The sequence below is a fragment of the Accipiter gentilis genome, chromosome 5 (assembly GCF_929443795.1).
Source record: "Accipiter gentilis chromosome 5, bAccGen1.1, whole genome shotgun sequence".
NCBI classification, from domain to species: Eukaryota; Metazoa; Chordata; class Aves; order Accipitriformes; family Accipitridae; genus Astur; species Astur gentilis.
In genome coordinates, this window is record NC_064884.1 from 24,124,199 (window position 1) to 24,142,687 (window position 18,489).

General features: G+C 40.4%; 2 protein-coding genes across 2 annotated transcripts in view; one reads left to right on the plus strand and one right to left on the minus strand.

Annotated features, from left to right (window-relative positions):
- Positions 1-18,489, plus strand: part of RPS12 (ribosomal protein S12) — a 511,578-nt gene that overhangs the window by 408,643 nt on the left and 84,446 nt on the right. The window lies entirely within an intron of this gene.
- Positions 9,258-10,295, minus strand: TAAR2 (trace amine associated receptor 2). The gene has a single exon (XM_049800183.1). It carries the CDS (start codon positions 10,293-10,295, stop codon positions 9,258-9,260), a length of 1,038 nt encoding a protein of 345 aa, XP_049656140.1.

The following is an 18,489-nucleotide window of genomic DNA, read 5'->3' on the forward strand; positions in this document are numbered from 1 at the left end:
CATAGAGACACTGTTGTGTATTTGGCAAAAATTGCCATTTTCTAAGAAGAAGTTTAAATGCACACATGCTCAGCTGCTGTTGAATCAAAATTGCTGGGTATAGTCTAAAGCTGAACTTTTGTTGAATGTACTACGCAGCTTAGTAATCCACTGGAAAACACAAAAAACCCAGAAGGATAAGTGTGCTGATATGGTTCGATCTGCAGTGAAGACATGCATAGCCAATACCTTTTTTCATTGAAACTGCTACATATAACCTCTAAGATCTAAATTCCTCTAAGTAACCTCGGAGTCTGAGTTCCTTAAAATAGAACAAGACAGTTTCAAAGGATTACGGACTTTCTAAGAGGGCCATCATCAGTGCCCCTGTGCCATGAAATTTTTCCTCACAGCTTCCAGGAGAGTCAGTCTGGGATCCCTAAAAAGAATATAGTAGTATAAGAATGCTGTAGGCTTACTAAATTGACCTATATTGAGCTGGTGAACCTAAACCTCAAATCTTCCGTCACATGTATTACAGCTGTATAGCCCATAGTGCAGCCTTTTGTTCTCCCTTGTAGTAGTAAGCATTTACCATCTCTGAAGAAGTCAGGGTCTCATATATGAGTGTTTTATCATTACTGCAGAGTGTCGGAAATGTTTGTAGAGTAAATACTCACCCAGTCCAGCTTAAAATTCTGCCAGGTGTAGTGCACTCCACCTCCCTGCAGACAGGGGGTCTCCACAGGGTGCGGTATGTATTTTTTTCTTAATATTTTTTACACAAATAGCAACATTTGGCTTTCAGTTTTGTAACTATGGAAAATCCTTGTGCGTAGCACTCACAAAAATTGTTCCACCTGCTGTATCCCAGTTTTGTGTAGCTTTTGCTTTTATGTTTTCCTGCTCTTGGTTACACTGGTCTGTGTTCTGTCCATTCAAGCGCTCATGTAGGACACACGTATATGAGCAGTTCTAGAAACAGTACCTCTGTAAGTTAACTGTGCCAGCTTAAACTGTTAAAAGTGGAAGTGAAGATGGAGAGAGAAGAACTTACTGCCATTGACCCCATCTGTAGCATCTTTGTCCAAATTAGTCAGCTGAAGGATTACAACCAATGAGACTATGGATTAGAGAAGGAGTAAAAAATTATATTTTAGTTCAGGAAGTTAATAAAAAGAATTAATAAATTCAAATATTTTATCTGTTATCTTTGAAATTGAAAAATCATATATTTGTTTCAGTCTAGGATTGTCTTAACCCCATTTTTCTTTCAGTTTATTGATCTTGTTATCCTTTTATTGTCTCCTTTTTTTCCATTTATGTCAAATTTGAAATTATTGATATCATAGTAAAGTGAAAAATCCCAATACTTCATCATCTTCAAAACATTCCCTCTCATCATTTTTTTCTGTCTAAACTTTTTTCTGAATGTGAACCCAACGTGCAGTTTTTAGTGAACTTAGTGTTTAGCGATGCAGCAGAGAAGTTGTAAAAGGTATGACAGAAAAAGTAAAAATACAATACAAAAAGTTGAATGTGACATACTCTGGTTCAAGAGTTCTCTGCAGAAGAATTCATTAATAACAGGTATTAAAGGTAATCCCAAGTCTGCAAAAGAGGGCTGCAGGTACAACCAATATAGCCCTTCCCCAGAGGTCCTGATTCCCTTTGCTGTTGTTTGCAGTGAGCAAAACATATGTCAACTGGGAATAATCTGACCAAAACAAACAATATGTCAATAGGGCCTGTTAATTCACATTTCAGAAGAAAAATTAGAAACTTAAGATATTTTAAGCTGGTAAAAAAAGGAAAGGAGAGGGAGAAGTAAGGTGGTGTACTGCACAGCACTGGCAGAACAAAATGAACAAAGAATTAATACTGAAATACAAGCCACCAAGTAGTCCAGCCTGTGAAAAGCATCAAATGGCCTTCAACCACCTGGATGTGGCTCATGCAAAGCTGCCTTTTCATACTGGGCAATTTTTTCGTGGCACAAAGTGGACAGAGGAGACCAAACTCCCCTGGGCAAGGAACAGGGGAGCACATGGCAGCTTAAAACAGACATCCCTATCACCCGTCTTCTGCTGATTCAAGGCACCTGCACAAACACTGACGTGCAGCCAGACCACTGATCCCAGACTGGGCAGATATCACTCACTCCCTGCAATTTCCACCAGAGGAAACAGAAATGGCCAATATAATTGCCCACAATTTCTTGCCCAGCTGGTGTGGGGCCTGCGAGACTAGAGGGGATGTTCTGGTCCAGGGCTGCTCCATGGGCATCAAACATCACTTTCAAATCCTGTAGAATCACATTTTCTTCCTGTCTGACCGGGCAATGGTGCACTGCTAGTAGCGTTACTTGAATGAGATACTGATTTCTGCTAAATTGTCACAACGAGGAATAAAAATCACTTTTTTGCCCAGAATAACATTAGAAAAGCCAGATGCACTGGAATGTCCTGCATCACCAAACAGGAGCACGCTCCTTTTGTACTCACACAACAGAGCAGCTGCGTGGGAGCACCTGACCGTCACTTTGGCGTCCTGACTGTGGGGAAAGGGTACAGTGCAGTAACCACTGGGAAGACAGAACTGAAGCTTTACCCATGAAACCTTTGACAATTATGATTTTTTTATTATTATTTATATTTGATTTACTCCCTTTTAAAAAATCTAACCTTTAATTCCTCTGAGGGAATGTACCCATCTTCATAGATGACTGTTTCGATGATAATTTATTTTCATTAGCAGTGAAGTGCAGCACATGGAGAGAGAGGCAGTTGTTCAGAGGCTAGACCATCATACCCTAAATCAACCCACGTTTAAGATATTTTTCAGCTACAGAATGAAAAATTATGTTTATAAAAGCAGGCTGAGGTTGGTTTACTAGTGCTTGTAAGACTGTGTCTGGAATCCTATGAGTAGATAAAGATGACAGAGTGTTTTCAGCTGGAAAAAGTGTTTCGGCTCCATTCTGCTCCCCTGGTTCGTTTGGAAAGTTTGGCTAATAGATCGGGATGACTAGGGTGCTAATTTTCAGACAATGATATCTAAATAATTAGCTCATGCGGCTTAAACATGAGAGTTCACTCTGGCCCTTGGACACAATGGTTCTTCAGTGTTGTGGCCACGTTGCTTCTGTCTCTGTGCAGACAGCAGAGAGTCTGGATGATGTATCCTGTATATATTGTCAGTGTGCTGGTCCTTTCCTAGCATCCGGACACAACATTTCTTCAGATGTTGTATTACCTTGCTGAATCTAAGTCCACCCATAGGTTACCTGTTATTCTATTTGACAGTATATGCACATACTGTAAAGATAAAAGAACCATATAAATATTTGCAAAGTGTTCTGAAAGTAATTCGAGGAGTTGCTAATTCAGTTATAAAGAATGTGACTAGTTAACCAAGTTTTTACAGGAAGGCAGTAGAGTACACTGAAAATAGCAGTCTGAATATTGCACCTGCAATGACCGTTTTCAAAAGTTTTTTGTAACAGATGATAAACCCTAAGTGATGGGGCTGCAGGCAGAGCTGAAATAATCCAGCCAGCAGGTGGCATTGCACAAGCCCTTAAATGCCGAGAAGTTAATAAAAAGATCAACTGTTAGGAGAAGGGCAGCCAAAACCAACAGCAAACCCAACCAACCAACCTCCCCACCCCCTTGCCCCCGCCAAATTCCCATGATTATGCATGGTGTTTCCATTACTTTGTTCTGGTTTTGAAGGAATTCTGATTCTTGTGACACAGAACTTTGTTTTCTGCAGTGTTTTCTTGCTACAGAAACTATGTAGACCATCGCATAGTTTCTGTAGCAAGTTTCTGTAGAGATCGCATCTCTACTATCACTGTGCCTGGAAAAGAGGAAGCAAAGGGAGAAGCCAGCACTTCTCAGCATTTGTTAAGTATGAGAGAAACATAGAAACTGCTGCAGGAAATAGGTGCCGTATATTCTCCAATACTGTCAGTATTTAACCCTGAGAAAACCATGCTAAAGGCAAACAAGAATAAAATTGACGTGCGATCTAAGAAAATTACTTCTATCATAGGGATGGTCATTTTGGTGATGTAATGCTGTATTGGGTCTGGCACAAATGCAATGGCTCAGAGATGGTATAATTACAGTCGAGAGAGAGAAATCAGACAGAACAGTGAGGTGCTACACACAACTGTCATCACAAGATGTGTCAAGTTTGCAGGAGAGATCCCCAAGGTACCAGCACAATTTGATGGAGCTGGCTGCACTGTGGGGCATAACATGACACTGAGAAAAAGTCAGTTTTGACCATGGAGCAGACCAGAAACTTGGTGGGAGAGTGGGTTGCTGGAGATGATGGATGGAAGCAGTCATAGATATATTTCCCTCTGTTTTGGACAGGACAGTTCCACCTGTGTACGTGTGCACAGCACAGGGGCAAAGCCCATGCCTTGCATTTCTAGGCCCTAAATTGTTAACTGTATCTTGTGTTTCTAACCCTAAAATCTTAACAAAGTCAAAGCAATACTGCACCAGCTGTGAGCCCCAGAGGCTTGATGAAGTCATGATTTGGCAGCATGAAGTATTCACCAAAGTATTGCAACACAACCAGTCCTGGGGCAGAAAACTAGGTGAAACAAAATTGCTTAAACATTGAAGAACAAGATCTGTAGGGGCAAGGGTTTTTTTGGGAAAATGACATTCTTGAGCACGCAGTCCTTTCTTTTGGTCAAATCTTGCCTCTCCTGATTTATTTAAAACATATCTTTATATCTTCAGAAGCATCTTTAAACCATCATGATTACAGTGTCAGGTCTAGAGACAAATGCGACTGTCGCAAGTGCTGCGACTGTCACTTCTGTCACTCGGCATCTGAACTGAAGGATGAGGGGACAAAATCTGGCTCTTAGCTCCACTGGTGTCAGGAACCTGCAGCATCAGCGTACTTTGGCTATGCGCAGGCTCTGAAATTAAAGCGTCTGAGGGCAGGATCCCAAGCGCAGGATGGAGCTCAGGTGTTGCTAGCTGACTGGTATGAAAATGCTGATGGGAGCTGGTGGCACAGGCCAGCTGCCCCCCTCCTGGCTGGCATCGCCTGCGAGCTGCTGCAGCTGCAGCTTCTGCTTGCAGGCAGGGAGCAAGAGAAGGCTGGTCCCGGTCAGAGTCAAGCAAATATTTGCCTGTTTTCCTCTCCCCTTCTGCCTCAGAAGGCTCCCTTCCCCTGCCTTTCCATCTTGCTCTGGTCTACACCCCAGATCAATTTTTTGTGTGTGTTTAAATATCCTTATTAAAAACCAAGGCTCCTTTGGGTGCTTTTTTCCTCCATCCTGCATTTTGGTGGAAATGTGTACATAAAAACATGAGTGAAAGCACTCCTCCTTTCTTACAAGAAAAACTGGAATGTTATTGTTTGTATATTGTTAAAAAGGTTCATGGCTGTCTCTTGAGAAACTGCACATCCTTTTGTATGTGGGTTTTCTCTGTAATGCTTCATTGATGCTTTGTTGCTGCTGTAGCCATGAAGACTGACTCGCAACTGATCCAGTGGGAAGATGATTTGATTAGGTTACATAAATGGAAGAATAAATAAATCAGTTTAATATATTACAGTTACAGCTGTATATGCACTTTTGTCAGGAGTTTCTTGGAACAGTTACTTTCATTTACTTAATTTTCACTAAATCTGATTAAAATGTTGTGGGTTTTTTTGTTAAAAAACCATTATAACTGAAAATTGGATGCTGACTACTGAGCATTAATTTACCTGAACTTATCTGGCTTCTTTGGCGTATTTTCATTTTGAATAGAAAAATTAATGCCTGTAAACCAAAACCGTTAATTTAAATCTTGATTAATTTATTTTGGAAATGCTACTGCAGTGTCTCCAGATAATTGCCATTTGGATGGCTTATGTTATTGCTCACTTCCTTCACCTGCAAAACACACCTGCCTTCAGAACCATGGTTATATCAGTGACTTCATGCTAAATACTTGTTAAGTGCTCTGCAGTATTAAGGTATAAAATAAAAATCAGCACAGAGCTTGCAAAAATAAATCAATCTATTTCTCAAAAAGTTTTCAGCTGGTGTTGTTGCAATCCAAGGATTTAACTTTTTTTTTTTTTTCCCTTACCCCTTTCTTAATAATAGATGTTGACTTTTTTTTGAAAGCTGCCCTTGCTTGTGGACTCCACAAGGGTGTAGGAAATCCTTTCTCACAGTTTAGGCTGTGACAGAAATGACCAAAAGCAAAAAAACCCAATAGTACTGTCAGACTGAGGTGCCCACCTGGATGTGGGAGCTTGAACTCCCTTCTGAGTCCAGGATTGGAAATATATCCTCTGAGAGCAACGTTAGCTCTTGCTGGAATCATTCACAGTAAAAAAGATAGAAGAAGTCTTAACCCTTCTGGCTGCTGCCCTGTGGAGAAGAACATGGTCCAGATTTGATATAGACCAGGATTCAGGCTAAAACAGTTCACTGTGTAGCTTGGACCAACAGATTAATGGGTGAGCATGTGTTTCAGAAAAAATAATACAAAACAATTTACCATTATATTTAAGGAGAGGAGGAAATGAAGAGATCTGCAGTGCTTGCATCTGAACATAAATGGTGTACCCCATTGAATTGGATGTGATTAATATGTTATAGCAAAACCCACAAGACACTCATGTGCACCAGCAGCTGTGGTCCACAAAAAAAATCCTTGTTACTCTGATGCCCTAGGTTTTGTGCAAAGCAGTGCTTTGTTTAGCACCAAGTTTAGCACCAGTATCGAGTTTAACAGCAGGTGGAACAGCGTGACATGCCACAAAGTCATTCAGGAACCAAATCCCACCATCTGACAGATCTGCAAGATCTTCTTGGCCAGAAGAACTACTGAAGAAGATGTAGGTGCAGGTTGCAAATTGGGTACCAGGACTGACAAAGTAGATACTCCTTTAACATGCAAGGGCACACACTGGACACACACAAGGGCATGACACATTGAAGCCTCACAGATAGCTCAAAATTGTTCCCTGAAGATTTGCAGTCTCGAAGAGTTGCCTTTGTAGGAGATGTCATGTACTGGGCTGACTCTGAATGATTTATGCTATGTGTTAATGAAGTAATTTAATCATTATTTAAAATGTCTCCAATTGCATCATGTGTTACCAGCTACACATTTATTATGTAGAAGAGTTTTCAGAAATGCCTAAATGTGGCCTTAGGGACTTAATTAGGCACCTAACATTAACTTATCCTATTCTTGTCTAACGAACAGAAGGGATTAAAACTCACTCTGCAGAATATTTGAGTACAGTGGCAAATACTGCTGGCAGCAAACATTGTGAAGATGCTTAAAAAGGATCTGTAGTTGCCTCCAAGCCTAGTGTTATATCTAATTTTTTGGCCCATCATCAGGCTCATGGCTGCACTGCTAGAAGAATGTCAGGGATATTTAGCATTTGTTAGCTTTCAATAAAAACCCCTCAAAGACTAGTTTTAACACAGAGACAGATCTGATGGCGCACAAGTTTCTTTGAAGAAGCCACACTGAGCCGCATGCAGACATGACCTGGCACAGCTGGCTGCAACACCATCTCTGCTGGGCTCCCCATCCCCTCACATGGAGCTCCCCTCTCCCTGCCAGCACCGGCACACCGCAGGCTCTCCGTATCACCCCCAAACACCGTGTATTTCGTGTGGCTGAGCTCCAGAAGGAGAAGCAGGAAGCTCCTGAGAGCATCCCAGGTGGGACACTGGCCACAGAGGCGTCATGTGAAGTGTATGCAAAGGTTGCCCTCCACTTCACCAGAGCTTCCAGAGAGCTGGCCCCCAGGAAAGCACTGCAGGAGCAAAACCAGATAAGATGAGTCTAGACAAACCTGAGGCTTGGCTGCAAGCAACCTGCTGCTCAGTTTTCTTGCTCTCCTGGAGCCCCACTCCCGCTGCCCTCGTGTTTAATCTGGGGGTCTCCCTGGGCATGCTTTGAGCAACGATATGGGACAAAGTATTATCCAACTTCTAGGCGCCTAAGGTCTTTATTGCATCCAGCCCTGGCTTTGTTCCCTGCTCTGGCTGTTCAGCTAGTGGCAACTGTGCACAGAGAAAGTGTTTGCATCAGCTTAAAGACCTTGGTGTTTATGTTTCTTATTACGAAAGATGAGAGCCTTACACTTCAGCCCAGACAAATCTGTGACCTTCCAGCTCCTTTCTGTCTCAGATGTTTCAGGGTTGGGGTGAAATTGGGATTTTCCAGATCCCAAATAGAATGTGTTCATGTTATTACAAATCCATTAAAAAGTTTTCAGCAAAGAAAATGAGCAGCTATCACTGGCATGCCATACTAATACAGATGCAATAAGTCAAGAAGTGAATAAACATGTGGGTGGCTTTTTGGTAGCCAGACTTTAGTAAGGGTAGAGTATACACTGTATGCATACCACAAAAGGTAAGTCAGAGGTACAATTCACAATGAAAAGACTGCAGCATCTGGATTCAGTAACAACAACTCAGCCACCCTTATTTTAAGCATGTAACTGATGTGAACCTGTCAGTGACTCTTACTGACTTCAGAGGGAGCTCAGCATGGCAAGGACCTCAGTGAGAGGCTTTAGTCCAGTGTGAAAGTGTGGTGGGGTGAATATGGGGTGGGCTGTCAGCAAGCATATTTTATAACATCTGGAGCCTGACATCTAAACAAAGAAAGGACAAGCACGTACCTGAGTGTGAGCAGTACTCTCGTTCCTGAATACTCCTCCTCAAGTATGAAGCAGTGGACAAGGGCTGAAAACCTGATTCTGTTGTTTTCAGGGAAAAAGATCATCTTCAAGCCAAAATTACACTTAAATTCTATTTGCTTGGGAATAACAGCAGAGTCTATACATCTGCTAATGCCCCAGTCACAAAAGAGTGACAAAGACTGTCACTATATTAGCTTGGGATGTATTCAGTTCAGGAGATTATCTGGTGAACCTCAAGAAAGATTAGCTGCATGCATACAAGATTGGGTGAAATAGTGTTTATGGACTGTATGTAAATACTTTCTGAAATTAAAAAAAACACAATACCTTAAGAGATTGTAGAAAGAAACTTCTGAAACACTATCAAGGCATTAAGAGTGAACACAAGTGGTAAATAAGTATCATATGAAATGAGTCTGATTTTATTAAACAAATATTTGATGAGATAATTCTATAAGACTGACTCATAAAATTCATATTGCACATTTCAGGCCTTTACTGAACCATGAATATCCAGTAATCCACTCTTTCTTCTTCATTTCTAGAGCTGCTGTCAGTAGTAGAATCTATTACCATGACTGATCTTCAGATAAAAGTTTTATTGTACGAAAATGTGGGTTAAATATTTTGCCTTTTAAGATATATTTAAATGTTTTCCGAAACCATGGATAGAAAAAGCCATATATTAATGGATTGCAGAAAGAATTTAAATACCCAAGCCAGTTTAGAGCATCAAACAAAAGTAAAGGAGTAGAGAAATTTAAAAATGGATCAATTAAGATTGCGAAAAAACAAGGAAACCAGCATATTAAGAAACCCAGCATAACTATACTCAAAGTCTTGGCAGCTTTCCTGTCTTTATTCTTAGAAAGCTCATTTTTCTTATCACTTTTTGTGTGCCTGTGCGCTTGGCTCAACTCACATGTGTGCCTTTGGGAGACAGTAAAAATTTTAACATAAATCCCTATCATAATACAAGCAGGAGCAAATAAACCAACTGTAAATAAAACAGCTCCCCACAGTTTGTTGAACACAATAGGGCACAAGCTCGAGCATTTAACCAATGTTTCATAACCCTCAATTCCAGAAGCATAAGCTTCTGAGAAAACTACACCAAAAGCAAAAGCAGCAGGCACTGACCAGCACACTGCTATGATTTGTTTTATGGCCGCAACAGTCATGGTGCTGGCGTAATGCAGAGGGTGGCAGACTGCATAAAACCGATCCACGGCAATGGAACAAAGATGGAAAATGGAAGCTAAACAGAGCATCAGGTCAAAACTATAATGAACTTTGCAGAATGTCATCCCAAAATACCAGCAGTTCTCCACAGACCTCACCATGCTGTAAGGCATAATGGCAAAGCCCAGCAGGAAATCCGTGATGGCCATGGATAGGATGAGGAAATTGGTCGGAGAATGAAGCTGCTTGAAATACGAGATGGAAACGATTATGGCCAGATTCCCTAAGATGGTGAGAATGAAGGCTGCTGTTATGAATAGATACATTACCCCTCGTACTCCTGCTGACCTAAAGCTCTCAGGACAGGATGTATTTCCAAACTCAGAGCAATCAGTCAAATCCCTCGAGATATTCGGAGAAAGCATAATCAATCTTTCATTAGACTTTTCTAATGGAGATGTAGTTCCATAGGCAGATTTAAGTTTCCAAAAGATTCCAAATCCTAACATGAGAATACAAGATAAAGTAAGGCAATAGCATGAACTCAATTACTAAGTGAAATGCAGAAATTCAGAAGCAGACCTTCTCTTGGCTTAAATAGGGACCAGTTGCAACCCATTATTTTTCTGAAATGGTACATGAAATCTGATAACTGGAAGCTATTGTAAAATTCATTGCAAACAATATTTTTTTAAAAAGCAGGTGAAAGTAAACTTAATTATCTCTTAAATTAACTATATAGTATGATAACATCAATTTTAGTTTATGCATTCTATCTGGAACATTTTGTAAAATATGGTGCTTGTACTTTTTATGCATCATAGTATTAGTAATTTTAAAGTGTTAGAAGAAAAAGATGCATAAAGAAACCCCTCAAGTCACTTTAGTCTGTAAACACTATATAGGATTTTTTTGTCTCTTCAATCTTAGAATACTGATCTTTTTTATATAGGAGAAATGTTATGCGAGCTGACAAACCTCAGCTTTCTTGGAGATTTCAGTTAATGTGCTATTCACCTAAATGGTCATCTTAAGAGTCACAAATCAGCTGCCAAAACCCCATTTTCCAAATTATTTATGATGCTAAACTCACCTGCTGTGGAATATGAAGTACTGGCAATGAATGCATCTGATGGAAATCGGTTGTAAAACTGGTGTGATAAGAAGTATTATTTTCTTTCCTACATAATACACTTGTTCTCTATCATTATAGTTCCAGTAACTAAAAGGGAGTGGAGATAGGTTGAGTCTTGTCTCCTGTGATAGACTGTGGTCCAGCTGCAATAGTTATAAATGAATATACGAGTGAATATTTTCAAGGGGTAAAAAATTCCCTTCATTTATCTGGGGAGAACCAGACCCATTTCTTCCACCTCTTTTCCTATAACTTTTTTTTGACAAAGAGCAAATTTAGAAATGGACACAGAAAGAGATACTCTCCTCCACAGCAATTTAACCCACTTAAAAGAAACTTGGGAAGCAGCTCAGTCCACTGACTTTTTCCAATAGGTATCAACCTGGAATGAAGAAAATACAGAAACAGAGCATTACAAGATTAAAAAGAGTACTTGGTAGTTTTATAGGCTAGTCCTACCTGGTTCTCTTTTAGTAATACCTTCAATAGCTTCTCTAAGTAGACATTTTCCTGTTTTGTTTTTGTCCTGCAAAACTGCAATGTTGCTAAAAAGCAGACCCCCTCTGCATCTTGGCTCAGTTTAATGAAAGGTGGGAATTTATTTTTCTTTTATGACATTACACTTAAGTCCCAGGAGATTCTGAGTGAAAAATATGTATATAATGTAGGGGTTTACATCAACAGGAGATAAACAAAGCCAAGTGTCTCTATTCCCAAGACCATTACTTTTGTTTGCTCTATTAATTCATTTACCCTTGTGTATAGAGAAGCTATTTTGGTGACTTAAGCTAGGTACAAGTTATATCAAAATGAGTCTCTGAAAGGAGAGGCTAAAGATAAAGGTGAAAGAGAGATGTTCTGTTTTTTTATGTTTTAGTGGCTAATACATTCTTTCAACATTTTTTAATGATTACCATTTCTAATGAAACTTAGAAATGAAATATTTAATAACCTTGAAGATTACCACCTTGTAATTTAATGGGCAGCAACAGCACTTTCTCTCATGCTGGCTGTATCTACAGCTTTCACATAATATACATTACAGAAACAGATAAAAAGAAGTGTAAATGTAGGTCAATCTATCATCTCTTATTGGACAATCTATTATTTATAAATAAATAAAAAGTAGGAAAGATGGTATTTATTTTTTTACAAGAAAAGACAAAATTAATTCACTGTTAATGTGAATAAGTGGAGTCCTCTGAGGTCAGAGGTGTGTGTTCAGACTTAATGCTGACCCTTATGCAGGTGTATTGAAGATGCATTACAAATCCAAGGGTAATTGAATGTTATTCAGGAGAAACTGGATTTTTACTGACTGCGATATACAGTATGTTGTAAGAACAGGGCAGAAAATAAACATGTTTTTAAAAATGAATTAAGGGAAAAGTAAGAACATTTAAAGGAGTCTACCTTTATGGCAGCTGCTTTAAGACAAACAACGTAACATTTTGTTGGAAATAAAATGCAAGTCTCTGGGATTATCTACAACAGAATCATTTACGGACTCCAAAAATAGTAAAATTTTGTCAGTATGTATAGCAGAAATATTTTATCTTTGAGTTCTGTCAGTATTTTTGAGACAGGCACGTTTAGTAACTTTAAGTAATCAAGTGAGAGATATGCAAGATTTACACAGACGATCCTTTATTAAAAGAAGTTCCTAAAACATAAATCTGTGCAGACGTCTATGCAGACACAATTATATTAAAGAAAAAAAAAATCTGTGGAAAGAGGCTACACTTTAAAAAGCATTACCTTCAGAAAGCAGCGTCCCATGTGTCTTACCATTGGTCCTCCTTTCAGCATGGGACAGAAGATAGTGGAAGAGGAATAGTTTGACACCTCACCTTTCAGAAATTAAATGTCTAAAACCTGCTAACAATTGTACAGGAATTGGAACCCTTATAAAAGAAACTCTAACTAGGTTAAAGCAAGACTACAGAAAGGACCTTAGAAATTGTCTCTGAGAATTAGTCATATGAGGCAATGGTCTACTGCAAAGGTAGTGTGGAGACAAAATTGTTGTAGTCATAATTTTGACTGGTAAAACAGTTTAGTTTTATTACAGCCTATGAGCTTCCTTCATGTTGTACCTCAGCATTTCCATGTTGTTCTTAATTATTGATTGGAAAGAACTGTTTGGTTACTTATTACTAACTGCTGTTATTCCTCTGGGCTGGCTCCAGTAAAGCAGAAATCACAGCAGTAGAGAGCAAAAGACAAGCTCAAATTTTCTTAAAGAGCTGTCTTGTCCTGTTGGTAACTGAGAAAATCCAGAGGGTATAGGATGCACTCTGTTTTCAGTGATCTCTCTTAAACTGACAGATGTCTTTTAGTCAGCATGCTGTGAGGACTCAGTATTTAAGGAGATTGACTTTTCCTATACTTATGGGAATTAAGAAGTTGAGACATCTAGGAGTGGGTTGTGGAGTTCCCACTGCCTAAGTTACCTGTGAATCAAGTCTCTTAGGAAATAAATTTGTTTTACAAAGGCTATTGCGTAGTCATCACATAGAAACATTTTCAACTACCCATGCAGTTGGTTGGATTTAAAATAGCAGCATGAAGGTGAAAATACCTTATTAAAACCCCTACAAAGTAGGAAATTAAATTTAATTGGAATCTGATTATGCAAGACTCAGTAAATATTATGGCAATTAAATTTCATAGAATCACAGAATCACAGAATGGTTGAAGTTGGAAGGGAACACTCTGCCCCATCATCCAGATCATTAATGAAGATGTTGAACAGGATCGGACACTGTATTAACCCCTGGGGTACACCACTAGTTGCTGGCCTCCAACTAGACTTTGTGCCAGTCATCACCACCCTCTGGGCCTCGCCATTCAGCTGGTTTTCAATCCACTTCAGTGTCTGCTCATCCAGCCAATACTTCATTACCTTCTCTATGAAGATCTTATGGGAGACAAGTGTCGAAAGCCCTGCTGAAGTCTAGGCAGACAATAACCACTGCTCTCTCCTTGTCTACCAGGCCAGTCATTTCATCATAGAAGTTTATAAAATTTAGGCTATGTGTAATGGAAACAGACTAGTCAAAAAGTGCTTACAGATAGGCATGGTCTTATTCTGAATTATGTCTTTAGATGCAGTAGTGTGGAAGTAGTGTTGCAGATAACTAAGATGATCAGAAAAACTACAGAAGTAAAAGGCTTTTTCAGAACACTAAGTATCTTAGGTTTAACTGTATGTAGTATTTTCTTCCGTGTTGAATGGGTATTAATGCATTGTAGAGGACAGAGAGTTCACAGCGTGCTCAACCTAGATGAGTTAATGATTTAAGGAAAGCCATACACTTTGCAATATTTACACAGTTTGAGAGCTCAGTTTTTCTGTTTGAACACTGCACTAATGATTTTTTTTATCTAGCAGTTTAGAATACTCCATTTTGGAGCAAGGCTTTCCTTGCGAGCCTTCTAGAAGGGTCCTGCTTGGGCAGTCAGTGCTCCTCCTCTCCCCCCATCCTGCTGCGTCTGCTGTCTGAGGGACAGACTGCAGGACTCGGCCACAGGTGGGACCACCGTGCACGAGGCCATAGCAGGTGGCAGTCCAGAAGCTGCAGCACCGTGCTACAACCACCCAAACACGAGCTACAGGCACTAAGGCAGAGGGAACAGGCAGCAGCCTACGACTCTGAAATGGACCGTCGGTTTTGTACAATGCATAAGAGGAAGGTGACATTGCAAATTGGGCTTGCTGGTGGCAAAATGAACAGACACAAGTTTACTGGTGAAACAGAGCCTTTCATCATGCTGGAGTAATTGCTTTGCACAAGTTTTCAGGGAAGTTAAAACATATGAAATCACCCACTGGAGACTCATTTGTTTTGAAAAAGGTAGCCATCTGGGAAGTGTTTAATAAGGTCACTAATTAAATGTGTTGATAAGGAATTTAACAATACCCTTTGCACTTCATTTACATGATAACACTTTGAGATTGCAGCAAGGCACATTCTCCTTCACCAGACCTGACTCGTAATCTGATGATCGGACAACAGCATTTTTCTTGTGGTCTCCTAATTTATTAAAGTCTTGGGTTCAAACAGAGTCCCTGTGGCCTCATTAACATATCTTATTTGTACCTCCCCTTCACAGTGAGAAATCGCTTTGCGCTGCCTGTGATTAGAGCTAAGGAGAGAAAGTAACCTGGGACTTCATTAAAGTTGCTCTGCTGGAGAAGGCACTCTGTAAACAGAAGGCAAGGAGGCTCTTTGGGAAAATGCCACCTTTAGGTAATAAGACACCAGAGGAAAAAGTTATTTCTGAAACTTTCTGATCTGGGCCGTGCACAGAGCTGACTTATGTTGTAGGTTATTAAGAACAAGGAGAACTGCCTTCTACGTGTGGGCGAAGGTCACTAGCAGTCTGTATGTGGAAGCCCCTTGTTACTTCTGCAGAGAATAAATACTGGTGACATCTTGGCTAGACTAGTTTGTGGGAGAGTTGTTTGTCTACGCACTGAAAATTTCTTCTTCCACTATTTCCATTTACACTAAATACATTGTGATCATCTTGTGTAGCCACAATGTCGGGATGCCCTCTCTACTGGTTTTGGCTGAGATAGGGTTAATTTTCTTCATAGTGGCTTGTATGATGCTATGTTCTGGATTTGTGATGAAAACAGTGTTGATAACCCCCCCCTTGTTTTAGCTGTTGCTGAGCAGTACTTCCACAGCCTCAAGGCCTTCTCTGCGGGTCGGCTGGGGGTGCACAAGAGGTTGGGAGGGGGCACAGCTGGGACAGCTGACCCCAACTGGCCAAAGGGGTACCCCACACCATAAGGTGTCGTACTCAGCAATAAAACCTTGGGGGAAGGAAGAAGGGGAACGTTTAGAGTTACAGTGTTCATCTTCACAAGTAACTATTATGCATGGTGGAGCCCTGCTTTCCTGGAAACAGCTGAAGATCTGCTTGCAGATGGGAGGTAGTGACAAATTCCTTAATTTTCTTTGCTTGTGCATGCAGCTTTATTTTACCTATTAAACTGTCTTTATCTCAACCCACGAGTTTTCTCACTTTTACCCTTCTGATTCTTTCCCCCATCCCACCAGGGCAGTGAGCGAGGGTCTGTGTGGGGCTGAGCTGCCTACTGGGTTTAAACCACAACACCCTCCAAACTTCTGCACAGCATGCATGGGATGGCTGAGGCTCCCCTAACCCAAGGTGTCCCCTATCTGCCCTCCCTGACAGGTTGTCTCCTCCAGATGACCTACTGGCTGCTGAAAATTTTTGACCTGCTTCCCTCCTGATGTGCTCCAGGGCAGGACAAAAGGAACTGCATATGTGCCTCTGAGACTTCACAATCCACCATCATGTCCGAGCCGCAGCTATTCAGGGAAGTCTTCAGTAGTAGTTCCATGGATAGCTGCCTAGATCCAAAATCTCATTTCAGGGCTCTTGCTAGTCAAGAGTTGGTCCTGAGAAGACATCTAACTGCTAGTTCCAGAAAACTAGCCTTTGACGCAAGCATTTTTGGAGTCCAGGATCATCCCAACTTTTCCATAGTGTGGGATTCAGCTATGCTGAGTAAGCTTCATCTCAGCTACCTAAAAATTATATCTAAAATCATCAAAACATCTGTTCTAGTGACTGGAAGATCCCATTTGGTAGTAAGAGAAAGAATATCTGCAGGAACAATTCAACTTACCTAAAAATGGATAAGCTGGTGAGATAAAGCACCCTGTGAAGATGACTATTTTTCTACAGTGAGTATAAAGAGAGCTACTAATGACTAGAGCAGATGTAGTGCCTAACTTTTAGATGCCTAAATTTAGATTAGATGGCTATCAGCCTTCAGGAGGGTGGGTATGATTTTTATGGTTTTACGTGGATTAGCTTTGCACTAGGCTCTAGGCACAGATTGCAGAGGCGTGTGCTCTATTCAAATTGGAGGCTATCCTGCAAAGAAGCTGGGATCATATTCATGCACAAACACCTCCTGCAACCAGAAAATAATGCCAGAAAGATGCCAAAACAAGTTATGAAGAGAGACTGACCAGTTGTGAACTCTGGTAGAGTTGAAATTCTCTGGAAACACAGTAATGTTTCCAGATTTTCAGGGAGATTGTGGATGAGGAGAAAGAAACTACTTCCCCATTGACTTCCTGAAGGGACTATGTTAATATGTGCTGAACTTAGTAAATATGTTCAAAACGCCTCAGATGGGCAACAGTCCTCATAGGGAAAGATCACTTTCCTTCCATCTATAAGACCACCAGAAGAAAGGAGGTACCACCTGGCAGCACTTCTGAAACTGCTATTTTAAGAGAGATCAAGATGTCCAAGTGATCACACAGTTCATTTCAAAAGGTAACTCTGAGCATGAGAGAATTAACTACATCAGGCCAGCTTCACTGGCTAGGAAGGAAGAAGAGAATTACCCATCAATTTCTCAGAAAGGTAGAGTTTTTTATCTTAACTTACTTTATTTCTCTGAGATAAAGGATTAAAGTAGTTATATTGTCACTAACAAGGATTATCTTCCACAGCACAAGTGCTGGTGTGGTATATATTTCATTGCTCTTTTTTATGTCATTTTGGTGACTGCAAGCTTACAAGATGGCAATGAAACAGCAAAAGAGACTCTCTCAGATCCTGGTATTTTGCTCTGCTGAAATGTAGCATCATTCAACTTTTATGCCTGACAGCATAGAGTGCTTCAATGCTCTACAAAGCACAGAAGAGAAAGGCAAGATAGACATATGATGTGCACTTATACAAGCCACATGAATGGAGGATATAATTTACTGACGAGCATAGCTCTTACTTCAGTACCGAGTCATCAAATTCTCTTCATAGTCTCTTCTCAGGTACTAATCCTTTGCTGTGCATTTCCAGGACTGGTCCTTCATAGTTCAACCAGATGTCACAGGATCAGGGCAGAGATATTACTTCCATCTGTTTGGTGATATGTTAACTCTACAAAAGCCAGGTCATAGATTAAAAAATGACAGTCTGTGGGTCTTCTTCAGCTGGTGACCATGTGCTAGCTTTTGACTTACTCTCCTGCCCTTTGTGTCCCAGTCTGGGTGTCCTGAGAAGCTGCCTGCAGATGAAACGTTGACATCCTGCTCACCCAGGTGCCTTCACCCCAAGCCATTCCTACAGCCCTTCTTCTGCTACTCCTCCTGGTGCTTCCACAGCCATCCTGCCCCATTCACCATCCATTCAGGCCAACCATAGCATTTCTTCATGATTCTCTATATACTTTCCTCACCAGCTGTCACAGCATTGCCATCAGACAAAGTAGCAGTATGTCCAAGCTAAGAAAAAGTTCTGTAATATGCAAATTGGCAAATATTTTACATTGAAACATTCATTAGACAAGCATCATTTTCTGGCATTGTCAGGTTCAATGTTGCTTTTTGCTATTGCTTTTCATTCCATACATCACATTTTTCCTTGTCTTTGATCTTGTTAAACATGCTTCTGATCTCGTTAAGCAGCAAACCCTTTAAGTGACA